The following is a 21408-nucleotide window of genomic DNA, read 5'->3' as shown; positions in this document are numbered from 1 at the left end:
CTAATCTTCCTCAAAAAAAAAAAAAATTGGTTAGGAAACATAATTTTCTTTTACTCTTATTTCTTAGAATGGCAATAGATTAACAAAATATGCAAATATCTCTGGGTGATATATATGTGTGTGTTTAACTTTTTACTACCTCAAAATTGTTAAAATGATATAAAATGTACATTCATGGAGAAAAATTAGGTAAGCAATTATTGGTTTTCTCTGATATTCTCTTTTGTTTAGATATTCTAAATTTTTATTGTTTAGATTTTGATATTCTCTTTTGTTTAGAGAAAAAGTCAATGGTTACTTTGGTTAAATATGATAATTATATCATGTTAATTATCATATACTTATAATATAATGTAATAATTACAGAGAAGTACAAGAATGTATGGCAGACAACAGATATGACTTTCTGTTTATTAAGAGAATTATTTCTGTTTATCAAGACATTAAACTTAATATGATATATAGTTTTATTTAATATACATTTTAAGGTTGTAGTTAAAAACTTTAAGCATATTAATTATTTGTATATTTATATATTCATTTGTCTAAATAACATACATATACACGTATATTTATAAATCTTTTTTTGTTTTTATTTTTGTTTTTTGGTTTTTTTTGAGGAAGATTAGCCCTGAGCTAACATTTGCCACCAATCCTCCTCTTTTTGCTAATGAAGATTGGCCCTGAGCTAACATTTGTGCCCATCTTCCTCTAGTTTATATGTGGGATGCCACCACAGCGTGGCTTGATGAGTGGTGCACAGGTGCATGCCTGGGATCCGAACTGGCGAACCCCAGGCCACCAACGCAGAGTGCCCAAACTTAACCACTATGCCACTGGGCTGGCCCCATAAATCTTATACTGCCAACAGTTGTGTGAATAATGTGCGAAAAGAGTAAAAGTAAAATTAGGGTCTTTTTTTCTGTAAAAGGATTCAGTTATTCTGTGCCCAGATTGGTGAAGGTTTGTTTTTCTCACCAAAATATGTGTTTATTCTCAGTGCTTTCTGATATATTCTTAAATCATTTTGAAAAGATTACTCCCTACTTTTGAAAAAATTTAGTTCCTCTTACCATTGTTATCTATTGCTATGTTTTTCCAAGGTTGCGCATAAATATTTCTTGTCTTTAGATACTTTTAACTTAATTCTTGTTTACTCTAACAAGTATGCTTAATTTTTGCTTTTTCTCAATTTAGGCTCCAGATTCAGAATAAACTCTCATCAGGTCTCCCAAATGGCCATTAGGGGACAAAAAGAATTGCTCCTTTACCCTCAACATGAAAGCAAAATCAACATAATTAGGTTTTTCTAGAATTGTTTAAATTTTAAAAAATTATTATGAGAAATCATTGTTTACAAAATTTAGGGATCAAACACATAGCAACAGAGATTGGATTGGTGGTTACCATGGGGGAAGTGGGGAGGGGAAAAGGGGTGATTAGGCTCACACGTGTGGTGATGGACTATAATTAGTTTTTGAGTGGTGAATATGATGTAATCTACACAGAATTTGAAATGTATTACGATGTACTTCTGAAAGCTATATAATGTTATAACCCAATGTTACTGCAATAAAAAAATAAAAATTAAAAAAAATTAGGGAAAAACTGACAATGCAAAAAGAGGTTCATCTTCTTAGGTTAGTTATACATAAACAAATTGTGTTAAGAAAAATATCTTCCAATGATTGTGTATTTTTCAAGTGAAAAGAAGCCTGTCTATCAAAATATTTTGTTTCCAGGATCCTAGATTCAAAAATCCTTTTTTGTTTTTGTTCATGAAAAGTCTGATACTTTTCATGGGGTAAAAAGCACTGGGGTTACTGACTTTTCAGAGGTTTAGTCCTTTTTCAGTCTTTCATTACATCCAGGGCACCCATCTTCCCTGAGAGCCGTAATGAACACTAGAAAAACACGTGCAAGCTTCAGTTGATTCTCCTAGGGTCTCCACTAAACCTAATGGTTCCCCAGGCCACACAGACCTTGTTATTGACCAAAACCTCTCAACACTTCTCAGCAACTTGCCTAACCTCCTACAAAATACTGTTGTTTCCCTCACACACCACTAGCCATTACTACCACAGTAAACTCAGTCACCCTCCTTCTCGTCCCACAACGAGAATCCCGTCATTGCTCACCTCCGTTGGGAAACCGTCCATAACACACACGCGCCTCTGAGTCTCTCTTGGATGTCTCTGATTTAATTTTGTTGGTTGATGGTTCATGCATAAAAAGAATAATTAAAAATTGCCAAGAGAGCTATGCTATCACATACTGAAATTTACCTTTAAAATATAAGGCTCTCCCAGAATTATATCATTTTGGATATCTAATTTCTCATACCTAAACTTAACAGCTGACAAAAGGTAACAGTATGTATGTATGCATTTGTAAAAATACACATTGTGTGTGTGTATATATATGTATACATTACATATATATGTATATATATATTCCAAAACATATATATATGCTTTTGGATAAGTCTATGATCTTGGAATGCTTTGAAAGCAAAGAGAATCCATGACCTCTATCGTAACCTCTATAAAACGTTTAAAACATTTAGATGCTTTGCTATTATCTAAGGACAAAGAAATTATAAAAATGGATTTTAACGAGAACGCATCATGATGTTAAACACAATAGCAGAGATAAGTTGACCACAATATGGAACCACCCCTAGCGGGGTAATTGTACAGGAATTGCTGAGGATGTTTCCATCGTGCATCCTATCAGCCAAGGACACAATCTGGGCAAGACTGTACAGGTAGGAAATGACGGAAGACCACGCCTCAACGCCCCTTTGAATGCTGCCCAACAGATTTTACACAAATTCCTCTAGCGAAAGGCTGTTAACTATGTTCAGGTTGTTATTCGTTTATTCTCAGAATGAGCAGAGGTTTTTCCTTGCCGGGGGAGCTATGGCTTCACACCCTAACCTTGCACAAACTTTAGGAAAACTAAAGAGGATGAATGGAATCCTAAACCTAAAATTAGCAAAGCGCTCAGGAAACTTTGAACTTCCGTGACTTGTAGTATTGCCATTGGCCTTGACAGCAATAAAATTTACCTTCTCAGGGACCCACAGCTTATCCCCTCAAGAGTTAATAGCCACCTCCCTCCCCCACCCTCCCAGTGCCCCTTGCATTTGAACAATTTACTTCCAGTCCTGGAGTCCATCCATCACAGACTAACATGAATAAACACTACAAGTGATTACGATGCCTCCAGAATTATCACTAGCAGGTTCAGGTTGCATTCCTAAAATACCTACTTAACGGACCTTCCTGATCTTGACAAATAGAAAGGGCAAGCAATAGGATATATTGGAGTATATGAGGAAGCCATTTGGTGTAAACCTAATTCGGCCTGACTTTGTTTTTTCCAAAAGGGCCTGACTGTGGCCGTTGAGCACCATTGTACATCTGCTTTAAACATTTACTATGGCAAGAACAAATGCCTTTAAGATAAAAGTGCAATGTCCCCCCACATTGGCATTTCCTTAGGGATAAGCATCTTTCCTTAGGCTAGGAACTGACTGGTGCACTCACCTTTGACCACCCAGCTCACCTGTGACCACCTAGCTCGAGACTGCAGACCTGCCACCCTGCTGTGTTCACTGAGACAGCAGACCTCCCTGCTGTGTCCATCAACCGCTGTGTTGACAGAACAGTCTCGCGACTAATGTAAAAGGGACATTTCAATCATATGTGAAACATCCTCTTTGGGGGTACATAACCACTCTGTGCACCCCACTTCTTTGGTGCCCTTTCTTCCTCTGGGAAGGAAGGCCCCAGGCCATGGTCCTCACATTTTAGCTCAGAATAAACTCACCCCAAATTTTCATTTATAGATTGGTTATGGATTATTTTCGTCGACATCTAAAACCTGGAGGTTGAGTTATCTGGAAAAGGCATCAGAATAAAACTGCCCTTGGGAGATATGGAAAGGATATCAGGTACTATTAACAAAGGACACAGCGGAAAACTCGAAGGTAATGATCTTGGATCTGCGGTTTCCAACTAAAACAATGTACCACTTTCTCCTGCTTGGGGGACATTAATTCTTTTTTTTTTTCTAATTCTCCATCTCTTTTTTTTAATTAATTTTTTTTTGCAGTGACATTGGTTTATAACATTATATCAATTTCGGATGTATATCATTATATTCAACTTCTGTGTAGATTACATCATGTTCACCACCCAAAGATTAATTACCATCCATCACCACACACATGTGCCTAATGACCCCTCTCGCCTTCCACCCTCCCTCCTTCCCCTCTGGGAACCATCAACCCAATCTCTGTGTGATTGTTTGTTGTTGCTTTTATCTTCTGTTTATGAGTGAGATCATATGGTATTTGACTTTCTCCTTCTGACTTATTTTGGTTAGCATAATATCCTCAAGGTCCATCCGTGTTGTCACCAGTGGCCAGATTTCACCATTTCTTATGGCTGAGTAGTATTCCACTGTGGTCACTCATTCTATCAGGAAACTTTAGACCGAGGATTGTTAGGAATTCTTCAGAAGCTAACGACTGGAGAAGTGGGTAGCTCTTATCCAAGGCAAAGAAACAAGACTAATTTTCCAATTTTTTCTCTAATTACCTTTCTAATTTTTGAGCTCTACTACTAATCTTGCCTTTTATTGTATTTTGACACTAACATTATTGAACCAACATTAGTGGGGTAATTGTAAGTGATTTAAGTAAAAACAAAATGATCCACAAATTTCTCTTCTAACTGTTATAAGCAACAAATTACTAATGACATACCTCACTACACTGAGTTTAAGAATAATTAGTCTCAAAAACAATTTAGGGGCTGGTCCTGTGGCCGAGTGGCTAAGTTCATGCGCTCTGCTTTGGCGACCCAGGGTTTTGCTGTTTCAGATCCTGGGCGCGGACCTGGCACTGCTCATCAAGCCATGCTGAGGCAACGTCCCACATGCCACAACTAGAAGGATACACAAGTAAAATATACAACTATGTACTGGGGAGGGGGTTGGGGAGAAAAAGCAGAAAAAAAACCCCCAAAAAACAAAAACACAATTTATTCCCAAAGACGGACTGTTCGGTCATGTTATAGACTGAATATTTGTGTTCCCCACCTCCCTTCATATGTTGAAATCCTAGTCCCAAGGTGATGGTGTTAGGAGTGAGGCCTTTGGGAGGTGATTAGGACCACATGAAAAAGACCCCAGAGAACTCCTTTCCTTTTTTTTACCACATGAGGATGCAATGTGAAGCCCAAGGTCTATGAACCAGGAAGCAGGCTCTGATCAGACAGCAAATCTGCTGGCATTTTGATCTTGGGTTTCCCAGCCTCTAGAACTATGAGAAATAAATTCCTGTTGTTTATAAGCCACCTAGTCTATGGTATTTTCTTACAGCAGCTTGAATGAACTCAGATAGTCAGTTTGTATATGAAATAGGTATCATATGCGGGAACTGCAGTTGATTTTCCTAATCCATCACAAAATCTTGACTTCATTGAACTCATCTATCCATTCATTAATGTAACTTTTTTTTTTTAATGAAGATTGGCCCTGAGCTAACATCTGTGCCAATCTTCCTCCATTTAGTATGCGGGATGCCGCCTCAGCATGGCTTGATGATCAGTGCATAGGCCCATGCCCGGGATCCAAACTCATAACCCCAGGCCACCTAAGTGGGGTGCAAACTTAACCACTACATCAATGGACTGGCCCCTAACATTTTCTAAGAGGCAGTAATGTGCCAAATAATGTGCTAGACACTAGGGTATGATGACACAGGTTTATTGCTCTTTAGTTTTGTAGGGGGAAGCAAGCAAGTAAACTAATAAGGGCAGTCAGGTACTATGGGGTCCTCTGATACAAGCATGAATAGAGTAGACAGTGTGGCAGATAGATAAGAAAGTAGTTAAGTTCTTCATAGCGTGTGCGTTTGGGGTGAGTTTCAGGAAAATACCATACGGATGGGAACATCTGTAGAGCAGACAAAAATTCTCAAATCTAGTTGCAAAATGGCCATAGATAGTCTAGGAAATGAACCACACACTTCTATATCTATAGCCCTCTGTAGTGCACATAACCACAATCTGATTCCTTTCAATGCCGGTCAAGGAATTTGCTTACGTGAATCACAAAGTTGCCTTTTTTTCCTCTCTGCTATGTTAAAAGGAATAAAAAAACATCATGGGCCCCACAGGATAGTTTTGATTTAAGGTATACAGGCCACAGCATATTGAATTTATTTACTGCTTCCAGCATGGCAAGGACTCCCTTGAGCCTTCTGAGTAAAAAGTCAAGTAATCTGAAAGCCTTCTAATTGGGACAGTTGGACCGTGTTCTCCAATCTTCCCATTAGCATCCTGGAACAGAGCCATACAAACGTAAACCTGGGGCTGGCCCTTAAGGCATAGCAGTTAAATTCCCAGCTCTGCTTCAGCAGCCAGGTTGGCGGTTCGGATCCTAGGCCAGGACCTACACGACTTCTCAGCCATGCTGTGGCTGGGACCCACACATATAGGGAAGGAAGACTGGCACAGATCTTAGGTCAGGGCTAATCTTCCCCAGCAAAAGGGTGGAAAAAACCCCCACGTAGCCCTTTTTGCAGTTGGCAGGCAGGGAGGAAAAGGGGCCAGGATGGAAAAAGTTATCATCTAGAGAATTAAGGGGGGAGATCCAATATATATAATACATTGATTTGCTAGATGCTCTCACTCTCATCTTATTCTCACAGTAACTCCACTTTCTCCATTAACCAACTGATGCTGTGAGAAGATATGGAACTTGACCAAGGTCAAACAGCAGCTAATAAACGTCGGTGCTCGGGACTGGTCTCCGCTGGACTCGGTCTCTTCCACTACGTGAAGCCACCAAAACCAAAAGAGCACCCCCGAACCAAGCCTCTCCCCAAACCTCCTGCTAAAGGGGCTTCACCGCATCCCTACCACCTGGAGGCCATTTGCGAGGCCCAGATGGAAAGGAAACCCTAGGGCGCCGCACAGCTTTTGCCCAGCTCCATCCTCGCCCACGGAGGGACCCGAGCGCCGGGCCGCCCTCGAGGCGGGCCCTGGACACGGACAGACACGCACCCTCGGGAGAGCAGCGCGTTCCTTCTGCGCAGGTGCGCGCGCACCTGTCGCCCGCCGCATGCGCGCCGCGGGGCAGGAGGTGCGTGCCCGACGCGCGTGCGCCGGGCCGCGTCCCCGTACGTGCGCCGTACGTGGGCGCGGTGGCCGTGCGCTCCCAGTTCCGCGCCGGGAGTCGGCCCGGGGCCGAGGGGGAGGCTGGGAGGGGCGTTTTCCGGGGCGGTCTGGGCTCCCCCTGGCGGCGGCGGCCGGGCGGCGCTGGCGGCGCGCAGTCAGGCGTTCTCTGCGGGCAGCCGGCGGCGGGGCCTCGCCGGGCAGCGCGGGGTCCTCGGCGGCCTGGGTGGCTGCTGGCCCGGCTGCTGGCGTAGGCGCGGGCGGCTGCGGGTGCGGCGGCTGGGGGTTCGCGGCGGCGGCGGCGGCGGCGGCGGCGAGGGCGCGGCGGCGGAGGCGGCGGGGGAAGGAGGAGGCCGGCGCGGCGACGGCGCCCGGGGGCGGCGGCGGCGCGGGGGGGGAAGATGGCGGACGTGCTCAGCGTCCTGCGACAGTACAACATCCAGAAGAAGGAGATCGTGGTGAAGGGAGACGAAGTCATCTTCGGCGAGTTCTCCTGGCCCAAGAACGTGAAGACCAACTATGTGGTTTGGGGGTGAGTGCGGCCGGGCGGTGGGCTGGGGGCGGCGTGGGGCGCCCGCAGGCGACCTGGGTCCCAGCCCCTCCCCCCGGCTCCCTAGGGGACGGGGAACGACGGGTGCTTTGGGTGAAAGTTTTTCACCGGAGCAGAAGTTAGACTTTTCGGTGAGGAGGGAAAAGGGGGGAGCAGCGTCTGGAGTGGTCCATCCCTTGAAGTCTCGGGAAGCCCCAGGGGAGGAAGCATGGGAGTTTGTGGCTTTTGGGATCATGTTCACCAGTAGGGACTGAGTGGTGGCAGTGTGTGAAGGTGCATCAAGGAGCATACCGTCCGGTCCCCGGGACGTCTCTTTTTGTTCTTTAGTTTCTCCTCTGTCTCCGAGGCTGCCCTGCCTTGTAGCTCTCTCTGCTGGGCTTTGCAGCTCCGGGTCTTGTTCCTTCTCCTTCCGTGCTTCCCTCCAGAAGAGCTGGAAGGGGAAGCACCTCGGTGGAGTTAGGACGGGAACGAGGTCTGATTGCGTCGGGAGAGTCAACAGAATCTGTGTTAGAGGTGAAGGCAGGAGTTTCTGCAGGGAGAAAGTTGTTGTGAAATGGAGCGGGCTTTGCAGGTCTAAGTCAGAAATGGAGGGGGTGCGTGTTTGCAAGAGAAATGTTTTGGAACGTTGACCCACGTGGGGTTTTCCGAATTGAAGTCATTAAGGAAAACGTGGAGAGAGAGGTCTGGTTGGCAATCGTTTGGGGTCTTTTTAGTGATGTCTCTCTCTCTTTGGTGTTTGGTTTGGGTGATTAGAACCGAGGGCCAGAACTGCCATTGTCGTTTCGTTGGATTGGACGGGAGCAGTGGGGTTTATGAAGAGTTGATCAAAAGCTAGGGGAAATTTACTTTGTTGGTTGGCTGTTAGTTTTTTGTTTTGTGGCCTTGAGGGCTTATGATTTATTTAGCTGTGTGAAATGTTGATGAAATAACATCATTCTGAGTTTCCTGTATTTTTGTCCTTCCGAAAGAGTTGGCACAGACAGAATTACATTTGATTGGAGTCTTAACTTTTTTTTTTTTCCTTCTCTTTAAAAAAATGGTTGAGTACTCCAGGTGTAGGGCAGCTCAGTTGAGAAATAGAAAAAATTGGTAGGACTCTGGTCCCTCTTTCAGAGGAGAGGAACTTAATCAGAATAGAGGTGATGAAACATAACTTGATAAGAATTGCGTTCTAGTTCTTAAGAAGAGAGCAGTCACTTCTAGCTTGGGGCATCAGGGAAGGTTTCATATAAGTGTGTTTTGCATGTCAAGATGCTACACATTTTTCTTGAATAAGTGAGAGAACAAATGAATAAGCTTTAAAGAATGGGTGGGAATTCTGAGGGTGAAATAAGGGGTTAGGTCCAGGACCAGGGAACTGTAGGCCTTAAAGGCGTGAGCGCTGGAAAGGAAATGTTTTTTTTTTTTTTTAAAGATTTTATTTTTTCCTCAAAGCCCCCCGGTAGATAGTTGTGTATTCTTCGTTGTGGGTTCCTCTAGTTGTGGCATGTGGGACGCTGCCTCAGCGTGGTCTGACGAGCAGTGCCATGTCCGCGCCCAGGATTCGAACCGACGAAACACTGGGCCGCCTGCAGCGGAGCACGCGAACTTAACCACTCGGCCACGGGGCCAGCCCCTGGAAAGGAAATGTTTTGACAGCGCTTCAGTGAAGCCAGGAATGAAAAAGGAATGCTTAGAATAGTAGATTGCAACCTTTTAGGACAGTGAATTGCAGCAGGAAATAGGTTTTCATTTACTACTCATCCCTGTGTGCACGTGTAACCATGTACACATTCGTAACATTAAACAGCACTTACGCTTATTGTGTGCAGTGCTTTCTGTTATTTTGTTTTTCTATATCTTAAAAAAAACCCTGGTTGTTACCCATATGTTAGATTTCAGAGTACAATAATTGATAGTGGCGTGTGGTTTGAAATATGGTGATCTAGAGGAAAACTGGAAAGAGAGGCTAGGAAAATAGGTTTGGGGCTGATTATACTGAGCTGTCTTCAGATGAATTCAAATACCGTGTTGACATTTGTAGATGGGAGAATGTAGTAGGCAGCATGGAATTGGACGCTAACGTTTGTTGAGCGAGTGGTAGTTTGTGCTTCTGTTAAAGAGCTTGCACCCTGAGACACCATTGCTTTATCACAGGTAGAATTCCTTCTGGTTTTATACCACTGGTTTAATTATACCTCTGAAATTCATTATTATGTTTACTGTAAGAATGGTGTTAAGGATGTTGTTCTGCAGTATCTTACTTAGGAGACAGGATAAATGTCTTGTAAGCTTTGCACTGGTAATAGTGCGCTTCTCCTAAACAGTTTGATTGTCTTCTCTTATGGATCCTCTCCAGTCTGTAACATTAGGTTTCTCTCTCTGTTGACAAAGCCTAGAACCTAATTTGGGCCAAATTCTAAAAAGTGTGTAGTACCTTCGAGTATGAATATGATTTGCTTTCCTTACTTCTTGCTTTTGTTATTGTCTATGTTTGTGTTCTTTTTGCCCTAAGGACAGTTCCACTTATTAGGTTTCATACTTTGTGTGTTTTCGTCAGCCATGTTAAATCCATTGTTGGATGGTGAAGAGTATAGATCAGTTAATACATACAATAGAGCCCAAAAAGTTGAATTAGAATTGTGAGTAAAAAATTTTGCCTTCGGGGCGGGCCCTGTGGCTCAGTGGTTAAGTTCACGTGCTCAGCTTTGGTAACCCAGGGTTTCGCTTGTTCGGATCCTGGACGTGGACATGGCACCGCTCATCAGGCCGTGCTGAAGCAGCATCCCACGTGCCACAGCTGGAAGGACCCACAATAAAAATATTCAATTATGTACTGGGGGGATTTGGGGAGAAAAGGCAGAAAAAAAAAGAATTCCTTTAAAAAAAACTTTATGCCTTATTTCAGGACTGGAAAGGAAGGCCAACCCAGAGAGTACTACACATTGGATTCTATCTTATTTCTGCTTAACAATGTGCACCTTTCTCATCCTGTTTATGTCCGACGTGCAGCCGTAAGTAGAATCCATTTTAAAACTTTTTTGATTTAATTGATAGTAGGTATCATTTGGCATGGATAACCTCCCTCATGGGTTTCATATTGAAGGAAGGAAAGGTTCGTCTGTATGAAAGTCTCCTGGAGGGTCAAAATAAGGCCACTGTGCCTTAGGCAGATTTTTAATCTGTGACTTTTCCATGTCAAATCTGGGTAATGTGTACAAGAACAGAAGTTTTAACGACATTTATAGAGACGTTTTACAAAATTATGAGCTGGTGGAAGGACCCTCATATTCCGAACTCTAGTTTAATCTCAAGAAAACTTTTTTTTTTTGGCATCAGAAAGAATCAAGATTAACAGACAACTTTTTAAAATTAATTTTCAGTCAATTTAACAGAATTCTTTCATACTTTATTGATGAATTCGTTTTCAGTTTTGCCTGCTTTGTGCATCTCAGTGTTTGAACACTGCTTTTCTGAACAAGAAATACATATTTACTGTCAAATACGTATAGAAAAAATCATATCTAGGGGGAAACAGAGAAATAGTGGGATAAAATAGCAGCAGCTCGCTCTATAAAGCTGTAACTCAGATCTCTAAAAACTGAAAGAGGCAGTAATTTGGATGTTTCGTTGGATATATCCATTCACTTTGGGGTGGTAAAGATGATCCCGACAGTTGGTTTGGATTTAGAGATTCTCTTCTTAGGGAGTGGTTGTAGCACATGACTAGTAGCTATAACTGATACTGTGGGCCTTGGGACCCTTGGTCACATAAGATTGATCTCCTTTGTTTTTCTTAAATACATGATAGACTGAAAGGACAGAATTCTAAAATTCGAGGGTTCTACCAATTTTTTCTCCTCACTCCTTTTTGTTAGTTGCTCTTTCTTGTGGTCAGACCATTTCTGAAATAAGTTTTCCTGACCCGTAGCTCCTGTTTTAGTGTGAGTAGACGTATATCTTTTTCACTTGGCTGTAATGGGTATATAATTCATTAGTGACTAAATGATGAAGTATGTTATCAGACTTAGAATCAGTAATTTAAAGAAAATTAATTCAAATCTTTTCACTACGATATTCCATGTAGAGTAGTTTTTAAAAACAAGCGCGAAAAACCTGTGGAGTCTTAAATGTTTATACTCATAAGCAGAAGTTAAAATTTAGCCTACGCTAAAAAAAAAAGAGTAATTTTAAGTGATTAAACATAGTTCAGGGGCTGGCCCTGTGGCCGAGTGGTGAAGTTCGGAAGCTCCACTTTGGCGGCCCAGGGTTTGGCAGGTTTGGATCCTGGACGTGGACGTGGCACCGCTCATCAGGCCCTGCTGAGGCGGCGTCCCACATGCCACAACTAGAAGGACCCACAACTAAAAATACACAACTATGTGCCAGGGGGCTTTCGGGAGAAGGAAAATAAAATCTTTAAAACAAAACAAAAGCATAGTTCATCTCTATCATGAGGGAGTGTGTACAGAATGGTTGGTGTGGTGCAATGTAATCAGTACTCAATATAAGATAATTAGCCAAAGATCCCACGGGTTCCTATTGCTTCATGGTTTATATGAAGTGGCAAAGGGATTTTGACTATTTAATTCTGCAGCACCAGTTTTTCCTGTTCTCTGTTGTTTGTTTACATTATAAAAATGATATAGGAAATTGTCGTAATTACAGGATTCATTGAATTCATGGCCTGATGATGATTTGGGGCCTCAAGTATATAGGTTTCTTTGTTTTACACACTGCTTTACAAATAACTAGTGTGGAAGATTAAAGGAAAATTACCCATTTTACCAAAATAGATACCTTTTCTAGATTTAACTTTTTAATCTTTTTTCTCTGCTTACAGAATTTATACACACCCAAGAATAAAAACGAAATGTGTAATGTAGAAAATAAATCACCATTAACATTTTCCTGTATTATCTCCTAAATTTTTTCCCATGCTTGAACAACACATGCCTATTGTTAATTATGAAAATAGTTTTAGTGTCTGTATTAGTTTATTTAAAGGGTTGAAGTAGAATATTTTGAGAAGGTCTAGTTTGTGTGAGAAAAGAAAGCACTTTGGAAGCATTGCATATGATGAGCAAGCAGTGGGACTAAAAAGATATTTGCCTCAAATATGCAAACCATCATGAGTAAAATTAAAAAATAGAGTAGGCTGAGGGAACAAAAAAGACTGGGATTGATAGTTTAAAGAGGGATAGGGTCACTGTTTTCATTTCTAATGATTATCTTTTGTATATCTTACTCGAATTTCAAGAATAAAGTTACCAAAAATTAATACGCTTAACATTTTTCAAGATTTCTGTTAGTTTCTTTTTAGTCTAGTCATTTTCTACAAATGTAATTCTAAATAAACGTTATCAAGATGTGTTGGAATACAGTTGAGACATTACATGATGTATATCTTTACCAAGTTTCTTACAATTGTTATTGATTTGATGTTTAATTTAAAATTTTGACTGCAGACTGAAAACATTCCTGTGGTTAGAAGACCTGACCGAAAAGATCTGCTTGGATATCTCAATGGTGAAGCATGTGAGTGATTTTTGGATTGCTCTCACTCTTAAATAGATGTTGTTTCTTTTTCTCCCCTGTAAGAAATCAGAGGCAGTGGGAAGAGAATCTGTATTCCTCCTGAAGAATGAACCCCCCTGCAGCTGTGTGCCTGTGCTCTCCTTTCCAGTTGTAGTGAATGCACTGTCTTTCCTCCTGAGGCCAGACACCCCTTCCTTGGGTCTGGCGTCCATCTCCTTTCGCACTGGCAGAGACTGTCTTTGTAAACTGTTGCTGCTCGCTTGCATCATCAGTTTTCTCCTTTCTTCTACCTCGTTCCCTTTAGGGATCTCTCGTTTAAAACAGTTTTTCGACCCCAAATTCCTACTATCTACTGCTCTGTTTGTCATTGTCTTTTCACTGCGAAATTCTTCCCAAGAGTTGTGATATCACTGCTTCCTCTTTACCTCTGATTCTCTCTTGAATCTGCTCCACTCGGGCTGTCTGCCTCACCATCCCACCAAAATCACCCTTGTAAGGCCAGCACTGACTTAAGGATCGCTAGATCCTGTGGTCTCTCTTATCCACAGCTTACTTGACCTCTCACCAGCGTTTGGTACTGTTGATCACTGTTTTGGAAAGCGTGTCTTCACCTGGCATTTGAGGCATCAGACTGTTGGTTCTCTTTCTACTCGTTGTCCACTTCTCGTTTTGTTTTGCTTACCTCCTTGTCTCCAATGCTGACCTGTTCCTGAGCTCCAGATTTATGAATTTACTGTCAGCATATTCCCTTGGATATTTAATAGGCAGCTGAAATTGAACATATCCAAAATAGAATGCCGATTTCCTCCTTCCCTTCTCCCTGCAAACAAAACTACAACAGTGAGTCTGTTCTCCTACTCTTCCCATCTCAGTAAATGGTATCCCATTCATGTAGTTGCTTAGGCCAAAAACCTGGAGAATTTCTCTTCTCTCACGTCCTTTTCATCAGCAGGTCCTTTTCTTTACCTTTAAAAGTCTGATAACTTGTTTACCTAGTACTCCCACCCTTCCCATCCTTCCTCTTTAGACTGTTGCGTAGCCCTCTCACAGGTCCCCACTCTGTATTTTCTACGGTGTAGTCTGCACCCACCAGTTAGAGTGACCTGTTTTTGAAAAAGCCTGTAAACTTGATCATGTCAGTCGTCTGTCCAAGGCCGTCCTGTGGCTTCCCATCACACTTGGAATAAAGCCCATGCTCCTTGTGCTGACACACCTGATCCTGCTTCTGCTTAAATCTCTGTGACCTCCTCTTCTGCCGGTCTTCCTTTGCTCACAGCAGTCCAGTGTCCCTGGGTCTTTGAACTGTTCTGACGCTTAGAGCCTTTGCTCTTGCTGTTCCCTCTGTGTTCACTTCTGCTTCTCTGCATTGTCACAGGGTCACTATCATCACCTCATCCAGATCTGTGCTCAAGCATTGTTCTGTCAGAGAGGACTTACGTGACCACTCTAAAATATAAAGTAGTATTGCTGTCCCCATACTGCTTTCTGTGTGTAGTGCCATCCTGGTTTATTTTTTATCAAAACCCTTGTGTTGAGCTGAAATCTCATATTCGTTTGTGTGCATATCTATCGTCTGTCTGCCCCACTCGAGGGTATACTCTAGGGGGCAGACAGTTGAATACCCAGTGTTGAGAACAGTGGTTGACAGTAGGTGCTCACCTGAGTAAGGGGGTCGTTGTTAATTTTGCTGTCTTACGGAGTATGAGTAAATTGATGTAACAGAACTGTTGAGTCTTACCTTCCCTGGGGTGGCGTTTACTGCCTTTAAGGAATCAGTAGCTGTCTTGTCACTTTTCTGCTCCACAGTGAGATTGATTTGCCCAGAGCCTCGTGCATGGTGGAAAGAGCATCGTCAGGAGTGTCTTCCTGTGCTGTCCTCATTGAGCATGCAGCAGGCACTTACTGAGTGCTTATTTTCAAAGGCATCGTGTTGGGTGCTGTACAAAATGCAAAATCCCTGTCCTGAGCATGTTTCCCGTCACGCAGGGTAGACTGGTAAACAGACGGTTAGAACCCCGGGGAGGGTTCGGGAGGGGTCCTGATCCTGCTGCGAGGAGGATGGAGGTGAGGAGGATAGGCAAAGACTTTTTTTTTTGAATCTCATGGTGCACTTGTTAAAACTAGATTTTTTTTTTTTGCTTCAGAAGATGTGTCATAGAGTTTCAGATTCTCTGTTTTTAGTGAGTATCTCAGGGGAGCCTGCTCCCTGGGCTAGTTGGGGGCACTGCTTTAGAGCAAATGGGTTTTCTTTTCCGAATCCAGAAAAAGAGTTGCCCTTTATCCATCCATGTCATTTCCTGTAGTTTCTATAGGACAAATAAGTTGTCATCAAGTACACTGCTTTGCTAATTTTTAAAAAATGGCTACTTTAATGATTTAATGAAAAAGTCAAGCAAATCTTAAGACATTCCATGTTTTTAGACAGGAGTACATAACAGCTTAAAGGTGTCAGTTCTTAACATAGTTTATACGTTTAACATGATCTCAATACAAATCCCTACAGTTTTTTCTTGAAGGAAGGGTGGAACTAGAGAAGATGGTTCTAAAATTCATTTGGTAAAAAGTTTTATAAAAATTTGGAGAAGACCAGTGAGAAAATACTAGCCATTCTAGAGTTTAGCACTTATAATAAAGCCTTCGCAGTGTGAAAAATGTGAATGGATAAACTGCTGGAACAACTTTTTTATTTGTTACATGTTAAATTATGTGAATTTCACATGATTAACAAGACACGTCAAATCAGTGGGGAGAAGGTGGGATTGTTCAACTAATATGTTAAAGTTGGAAAAGTTCTTCATTATATATAAAAGAAGACATGACAAGCTGGGAAAAGATTTCAACTCATGTAGTAAAAGGGCCAGTCTCACTAATATGATGAAGTGGTCCTCAAATAGATATGTAAAAGGTCTCCAACCCAATGGAATTATGACCATACAATTCACAGAAAAGGTGATAAATCATAGGAAACATGCTTAATTTCGTTTGTAAGAAGAGAATTGCAAATTTAAACTATACAGAGATAGCAAGTTTTTTTTTTACCTGATAAAAAACTAGAAGTTCGGTAATACACTCCAGTGAGGCTATGAGGAAACAAATATTCTTGTGTACTGTTGATTGTAGTGTCAATTGATATAACCGCCACTGAGGAAATTTGGCAGTAACGTATCATCACAAATTTGACATGGAAATCCTACATCTGGGGCTTGTCCTAGACGTGTGTTGGGAAATGGGTGAAGCAGTGTATACAGAAAGTTATTCATTGTGCCACTGTTTGTAGTGGCAAAAGTCTGTTTGAATTGAGCTGCTCATCCATAGGGAACTAGTAAAATAAATTGTTATTAATCCATACAGTAGAATACTGTGTAGCTGTAAAAAAAAAAAAAAAAAAAGAGTTAATATGTAATATGCTATCTTTTGTGTAAAAAAGGGGAAAATAAAAGTATCAGTTTGTATTTCTTGTATCTACAGAAAGACACCCTGGAAGGATATGTGTATAAAAGATTTAACAGTAGTTACCTAGAGGGGTGGCAACTAGGGGGATGAGGACAGGTACAGCCCTTTGTTATCATTTCATTATTTGAACCATTCAAAAACTAAATGGTTTTAATTTAAAAGATACGTGAAATTTTTTTTTTTTTTTACCAATTGTGAATAACTAAAAATTCCATTTTTAGAGTGAATGCTAACTTAAAAAAAACTTTTCCCTTATATACATATGTTTATTTTTTTTAAAAAAATTTATTTTATTTTTTTTGAGGAAGATTAGACCTGAGCTAACATCTGCTGGCAGTCCTCCTCTTTTTGCTGAGGAAGACAGGCCCTGAGCTAACATCTGCGCCCATCTTCCTCTGCTTTATATGTGGGACGGCTATCACTGTGTGGCTTGTCAAGCGGTGCCATGTCCGCACCCGAGATCCGAACTGGCGAACCCCTGGCCGCCGAAGCGGAACCTGCGCACTTAACCGCTGTGCCACTGGGCCGGCCCTGTGTTTATGTTTAGATCCATTTTTATGTGCTTGTGTTGTGGTATTGGGGTATGCTCTTTGAAGTGACCAGTTGATTTCAGGCAGATTGTCTCAATAATTTGTAAGTTAAATTGTTAAAAACAGTTTGTCCTCTGGGCCGGCCCAGTGGCGTAGTGGTTAAGTTTGCACACCCTGCTTCAGCGGCCTGGGGTTTACTGGTTCACATCCTGCGTGTGGACCTACCCACTGCTCATCAAGCCATGCTGTGGCAGGCATCCCACATATAGAATAGAGGAAAATTGGCATAGATGTTAGCTCAGGGCCAATTTTCCTCAGCAAAAAGAGGAAGATTGGTGGTGGATGTTAGCTCCGGGCTAATCTTCCTCCAAAAACAAGAAAGTGTGTCCTCTGATAGACTGTCTAATATAGATTAATCGTTTATAACAAAATGATTTACAAAGCTACTTTTAAAAGTTATTTTTTACTGGGGGAAATCACCATGTATAAAGTAAGAAATATAACAAATCTTGAGCATTTCACTTGTAATCATATCCAACATATGTGTTTAAATGTTGACCTTCTCACGTCAGTCTTTTTAAATCTTCAGCAACATCGGCAAGTATAGACAGAAGCGCCCCTCTAGAAATAGGTCTGCAGCGATCTACTCAAGGTATGTCTTACTCAAGGTAAAGTTGATCTACTCAAGTTTATGTTGAACTTTCAGAAACCTATGCCAAAACTGTACCTTTGTTTACTTCTTTTTTCTTTCAGTCAAACGAGCTGCAGATGAGGTTTTAGCAGAAGCAAAGAAACCACGAATCGAGGTAACGGAACTTTAAAGGTGACGCGTGTTGTTACGGAAATTGGGATTGTGTAGCAGTAAGAATTCTTCCTTCATGGTGGTCCTAGGAGCTTTTTTCTGGAAAAATTGTAGTAGAATGAAGAGTTGGTTAGTAAGTTAGCTTGGGCTATAGTTTAAGATCTCTCACGTACAAGCTGTGTGATGCACAAATCGCTTTATTTTCTTTGCCTTTATATCCTTACTGATGAAAGTCTTAGGCTAGATCAGGGGTCGGAAACCTTTCTTTGTAAAGGGCCAGAGAGTAAATAGTTTAGGCTTTTCGGGCCATTTAGTCTCTGCCCAGCTCCTCCCGCCTGCTGCTGTGGTGTGACAGCAGATGTAGACAGTACATGAATGCGCAGGTGAGGCTGGACTCCAGTTCACTTGTACCACACAGACGGCGGGCTGGGTGCGGCCTTTGGGCTGTAGTTTTCCTCCCCCTGAATAAGGTGGGGTGGGAGTTGGCTTCACTCTTAAGAGCTGTGAACATGAAGTGCTTGTTGTAATTACTGCTTAAAATATTGACATATCAGTCTACATATTTTTTGTAGCATTTTATAGCCAGCAAGTGAAATATTAATATTGGTAAATAAGGATAGTTCATGTGAAATAGAAGCCACCTAAGAAATGCAGTTACCTTTGGAAAGAAAATTTCTTGACCCCATTGATGCACTGCATAAGACAGTTAAACCTTAGGTATTTTAATTGTACGATCATGATACTATTTAAATTTGTAAGAAGCTCCAGATCTGTTACATATAAAACCCCCTGAAAATGGAGGACTATGCACTAGAGGCAACTTAAAATCTGAGAAATGACTAAACTGGTCACGTGTCAATTAACAATATAGGAATAACACTTGTAGTCATCACTAGTGTTAACGGTCCCATAAATCTTTTCATTTCACACTAGCATAAAAACCAAATAGGTGTACATTTGCCTGCTACCTAAATAGCAAAGCATCCACTATTAAGGACAAGAAAGGTAACTTCAAGGGACAGGCTTGGTTGGTAAGTACACACAGTAGAATCATTGACAACCATTGATACAAAGTAATGTAATTTTAATTAAGCATACTCTGAGACATGGGCCTGAGTTTTTTTAGGTAAAGAGAATAATGGTAATGAGCTCATTGTTATTCCTCTGTGCTAGGTGAGGTTCTGTGTACTTTGTGTGTTTTAACTCATGTCATCCTTACCACCTCCTGAAGTTGACAGTTGCTCATCTGTGAGCAGACGGGCTCAGACAGAATGAGCGACTTGCTGAGGTTCACACAACCAGGAGTAGAGCCCATTCTGCTATACTGGGTACAAAATTTTGTGGCAATAAACTGAACTCTCTTTGTATGAAAGGAGGTTATGACCCAGTATGAGCAAAACGAGTGAATTTATGGATACTATTTATTTGGCAAAACCTGAAATTCACAGTTTAATTATTTGAAAAAATTGAACATGTCATAAATGCTAATTTACTAGGATTTCAGTAACTTGAAAAATCAGCAGGAAATAGCATAATAAAATATCTTCTAGAGCATTTATAGAGTTAAACTGAGTTATGTAAACAGCTGTCTAAGATAAACAGGTTTCAGTTCAGCAGATACGCATTGAGAACCTGTGAGGCTCTACTGGGAGAGAGAAACCCTGAGGGCAGGGTTCCCATCTGATTAAGGTCTAGACTCCACTTGTCTGTAAAACCAGCTGTCTCCTAAGGAGCTTGAGTGATTTGTTATGCTTTTATACAAAAGGCAAAAATTTAATGCGTTTGCTAAAATATTATCTTTGCCTTCACGTCAACAATATGTCTGTTTTAAGAGTTTTACATGATAGATTAATATTAGAGCATGAATTGGAGCACATCTTTGTGGATATCTCGAATATATTGATCCTTTTTCATGCAATTTCATATCCCATTAGCCTCAGACTCTGACTCTGATCCTCAGTTTTCTCATTTGTTGGATGTGGCATTGAACTACATCAGAGTTACTAAGTTTGATTTTTAAGTAACCAAATGCTTTTCAGACCAAATTTTACCTAAAATTCTAATCTGCAAGTTCTCAAAGCTGAGCTACCAGTGTTGGATTCAGACAAGAAGTGACCCATTGAGCACTGTGTAGGAACTCTTAATGTTCTGAGGAACGTGCTTTCCAAACCATTAAAGTTTCGCATCTTTTGTTTTGATCTCTGCTGACGGGTTCGGGACCTGGGGCAACAGATGGAAAAGATGTAGGTCCAAAAATGAAATTTTGATTGTGGTGAAGGCTTTGCATAAAATTTACTTATACACTTTCCTGAAGAGCAGGCATTTATTTGTTGTATGATGTCTTTCTGAATAAAGATAGCCATGATATATTATGGGAAGAACATTTAATCATAGAAAAAAGTTAACTAAAGTTTTTTGGTAAGCTTATAGTCATTTCTACTCTTATGTGATGCAACATACATTTATTCTTGTTCTCTTTATGTAACTAAAAGTAATTTTAAAATTGACCCAAGGCCAGTAATGCCTGGAGCTTTATAGGTGGGAATTTATGTAAGGAAAAGTTATGTGCAGTGTTTCTTTCATTCTAAAGTTAAATAAAAATGTAAAATATTCACTAACGTCAGGATGAAGAGTGTGTGCGCCTTGATAAAGAGAGATTGGCTGCTCGCTTGGAGGGTCACAAAGAAGGGATTGTACAGACTGAACAAATTAGGTAAGATTTTCTTCAGTAGAAAGTGGGCAGTCAAGGTGTATGTAAGTGTATACGGAGCAAGCGATATTACTGTGCTGTCTACACTTAATTACCTCTTGCGCTCATGATATGCCTCTGGGCCTTAACTTCAAAAGAAGGTATGTGGGCATGTTTTATGATGGGGGATTGGAAGCCATTGTGCTCATTATACTTCTGGAAAGCTGCCCTCTTGATTCTCTTGCAATATTGATCTTTCCTCTTTAAAATTACTCCATAATCCAGGCCACTTCTTTATCACATAATCGTTTGTTGATTTACAGCAGAGGTCAGCAAACTTCTGTAAAGTGCCATGTGTTAAATATTTTTGGCTTTGCAGGTCAAGTTTCTTCTTTTTGCAACTATTCAAGTCTTTTGTGATAGGGAAAGCAACCATATGCTGCTTTCATTCATAAATGAATGTGTGGCTGGATTTGGCCTGTGGTCTATATTTTGTTGACCCCTGATTTTTACTATAATTTAGAATCACTTCATGATTTTTTTCTAGGCACAGTATATTGCTTTTGGAAGTTTTATCCAAACTTGAAAATTCAATGCAGATTTTTAAAAGCTTTATTGAGGATAATTGACATGCAGTAAACTGCACATATTTAAAGTGTATAAGTTGATAAATTTTC

At 41.0% G+C, this 21408-nt stretch overlaps 1 protein-coding gene across 1 annotated transcript in view; it reads left to right on the top strand.

Moving 5' to 3' along the window:
- The first annotated feature begins 7388 nt into the window (after positions 1-7388).
- CDC73 (cell division cycle 73) overlaps positions 7389-21408 on the top strand; it is a 116867-nt gene continuing 102847 nt past the window's right edge. The window contains exons 1-6 of the mRNA XM_044762645.2: positions 7389-7722; positions 10628-10733; positions 13188-13257; positions 17830-17892; positions 17994-18046; positions 20667-20755. Coding sequence (XP_044618580.1) covers positions 7592-7722; positions 10628-10733; positions 13188-13257; positions 17830-17892; positions 17994-18046; positions 20667-20755 — 512 coding nt within the window. The 5' untranslated portion in view covers positions 7389-7591. The remainder of the gene's footprint in view (positions 7723-10627; positions 10734-13187; positions 13258-17829; positions 17893-17993; positions 18047-20666; positions 20756-21408) is intronic.

Source organism: Equus asinus, chromosome 30, assembly GCF_041296235.1.
Source record: "Equus asinus isolate D_3611 breed Donkey chromosome 30, EquAss-T2T_v2, whole genome shotgun sequence".
Taxonomy (NCBI): Eukaryota; Metazoa; Chordata; class Mammalia; order Perissodactyla; family Equidae; genus Equus; species Equus asinus.
This window is presented reverse-complemented; position numbering and strand designations above follow the sequence as displayed.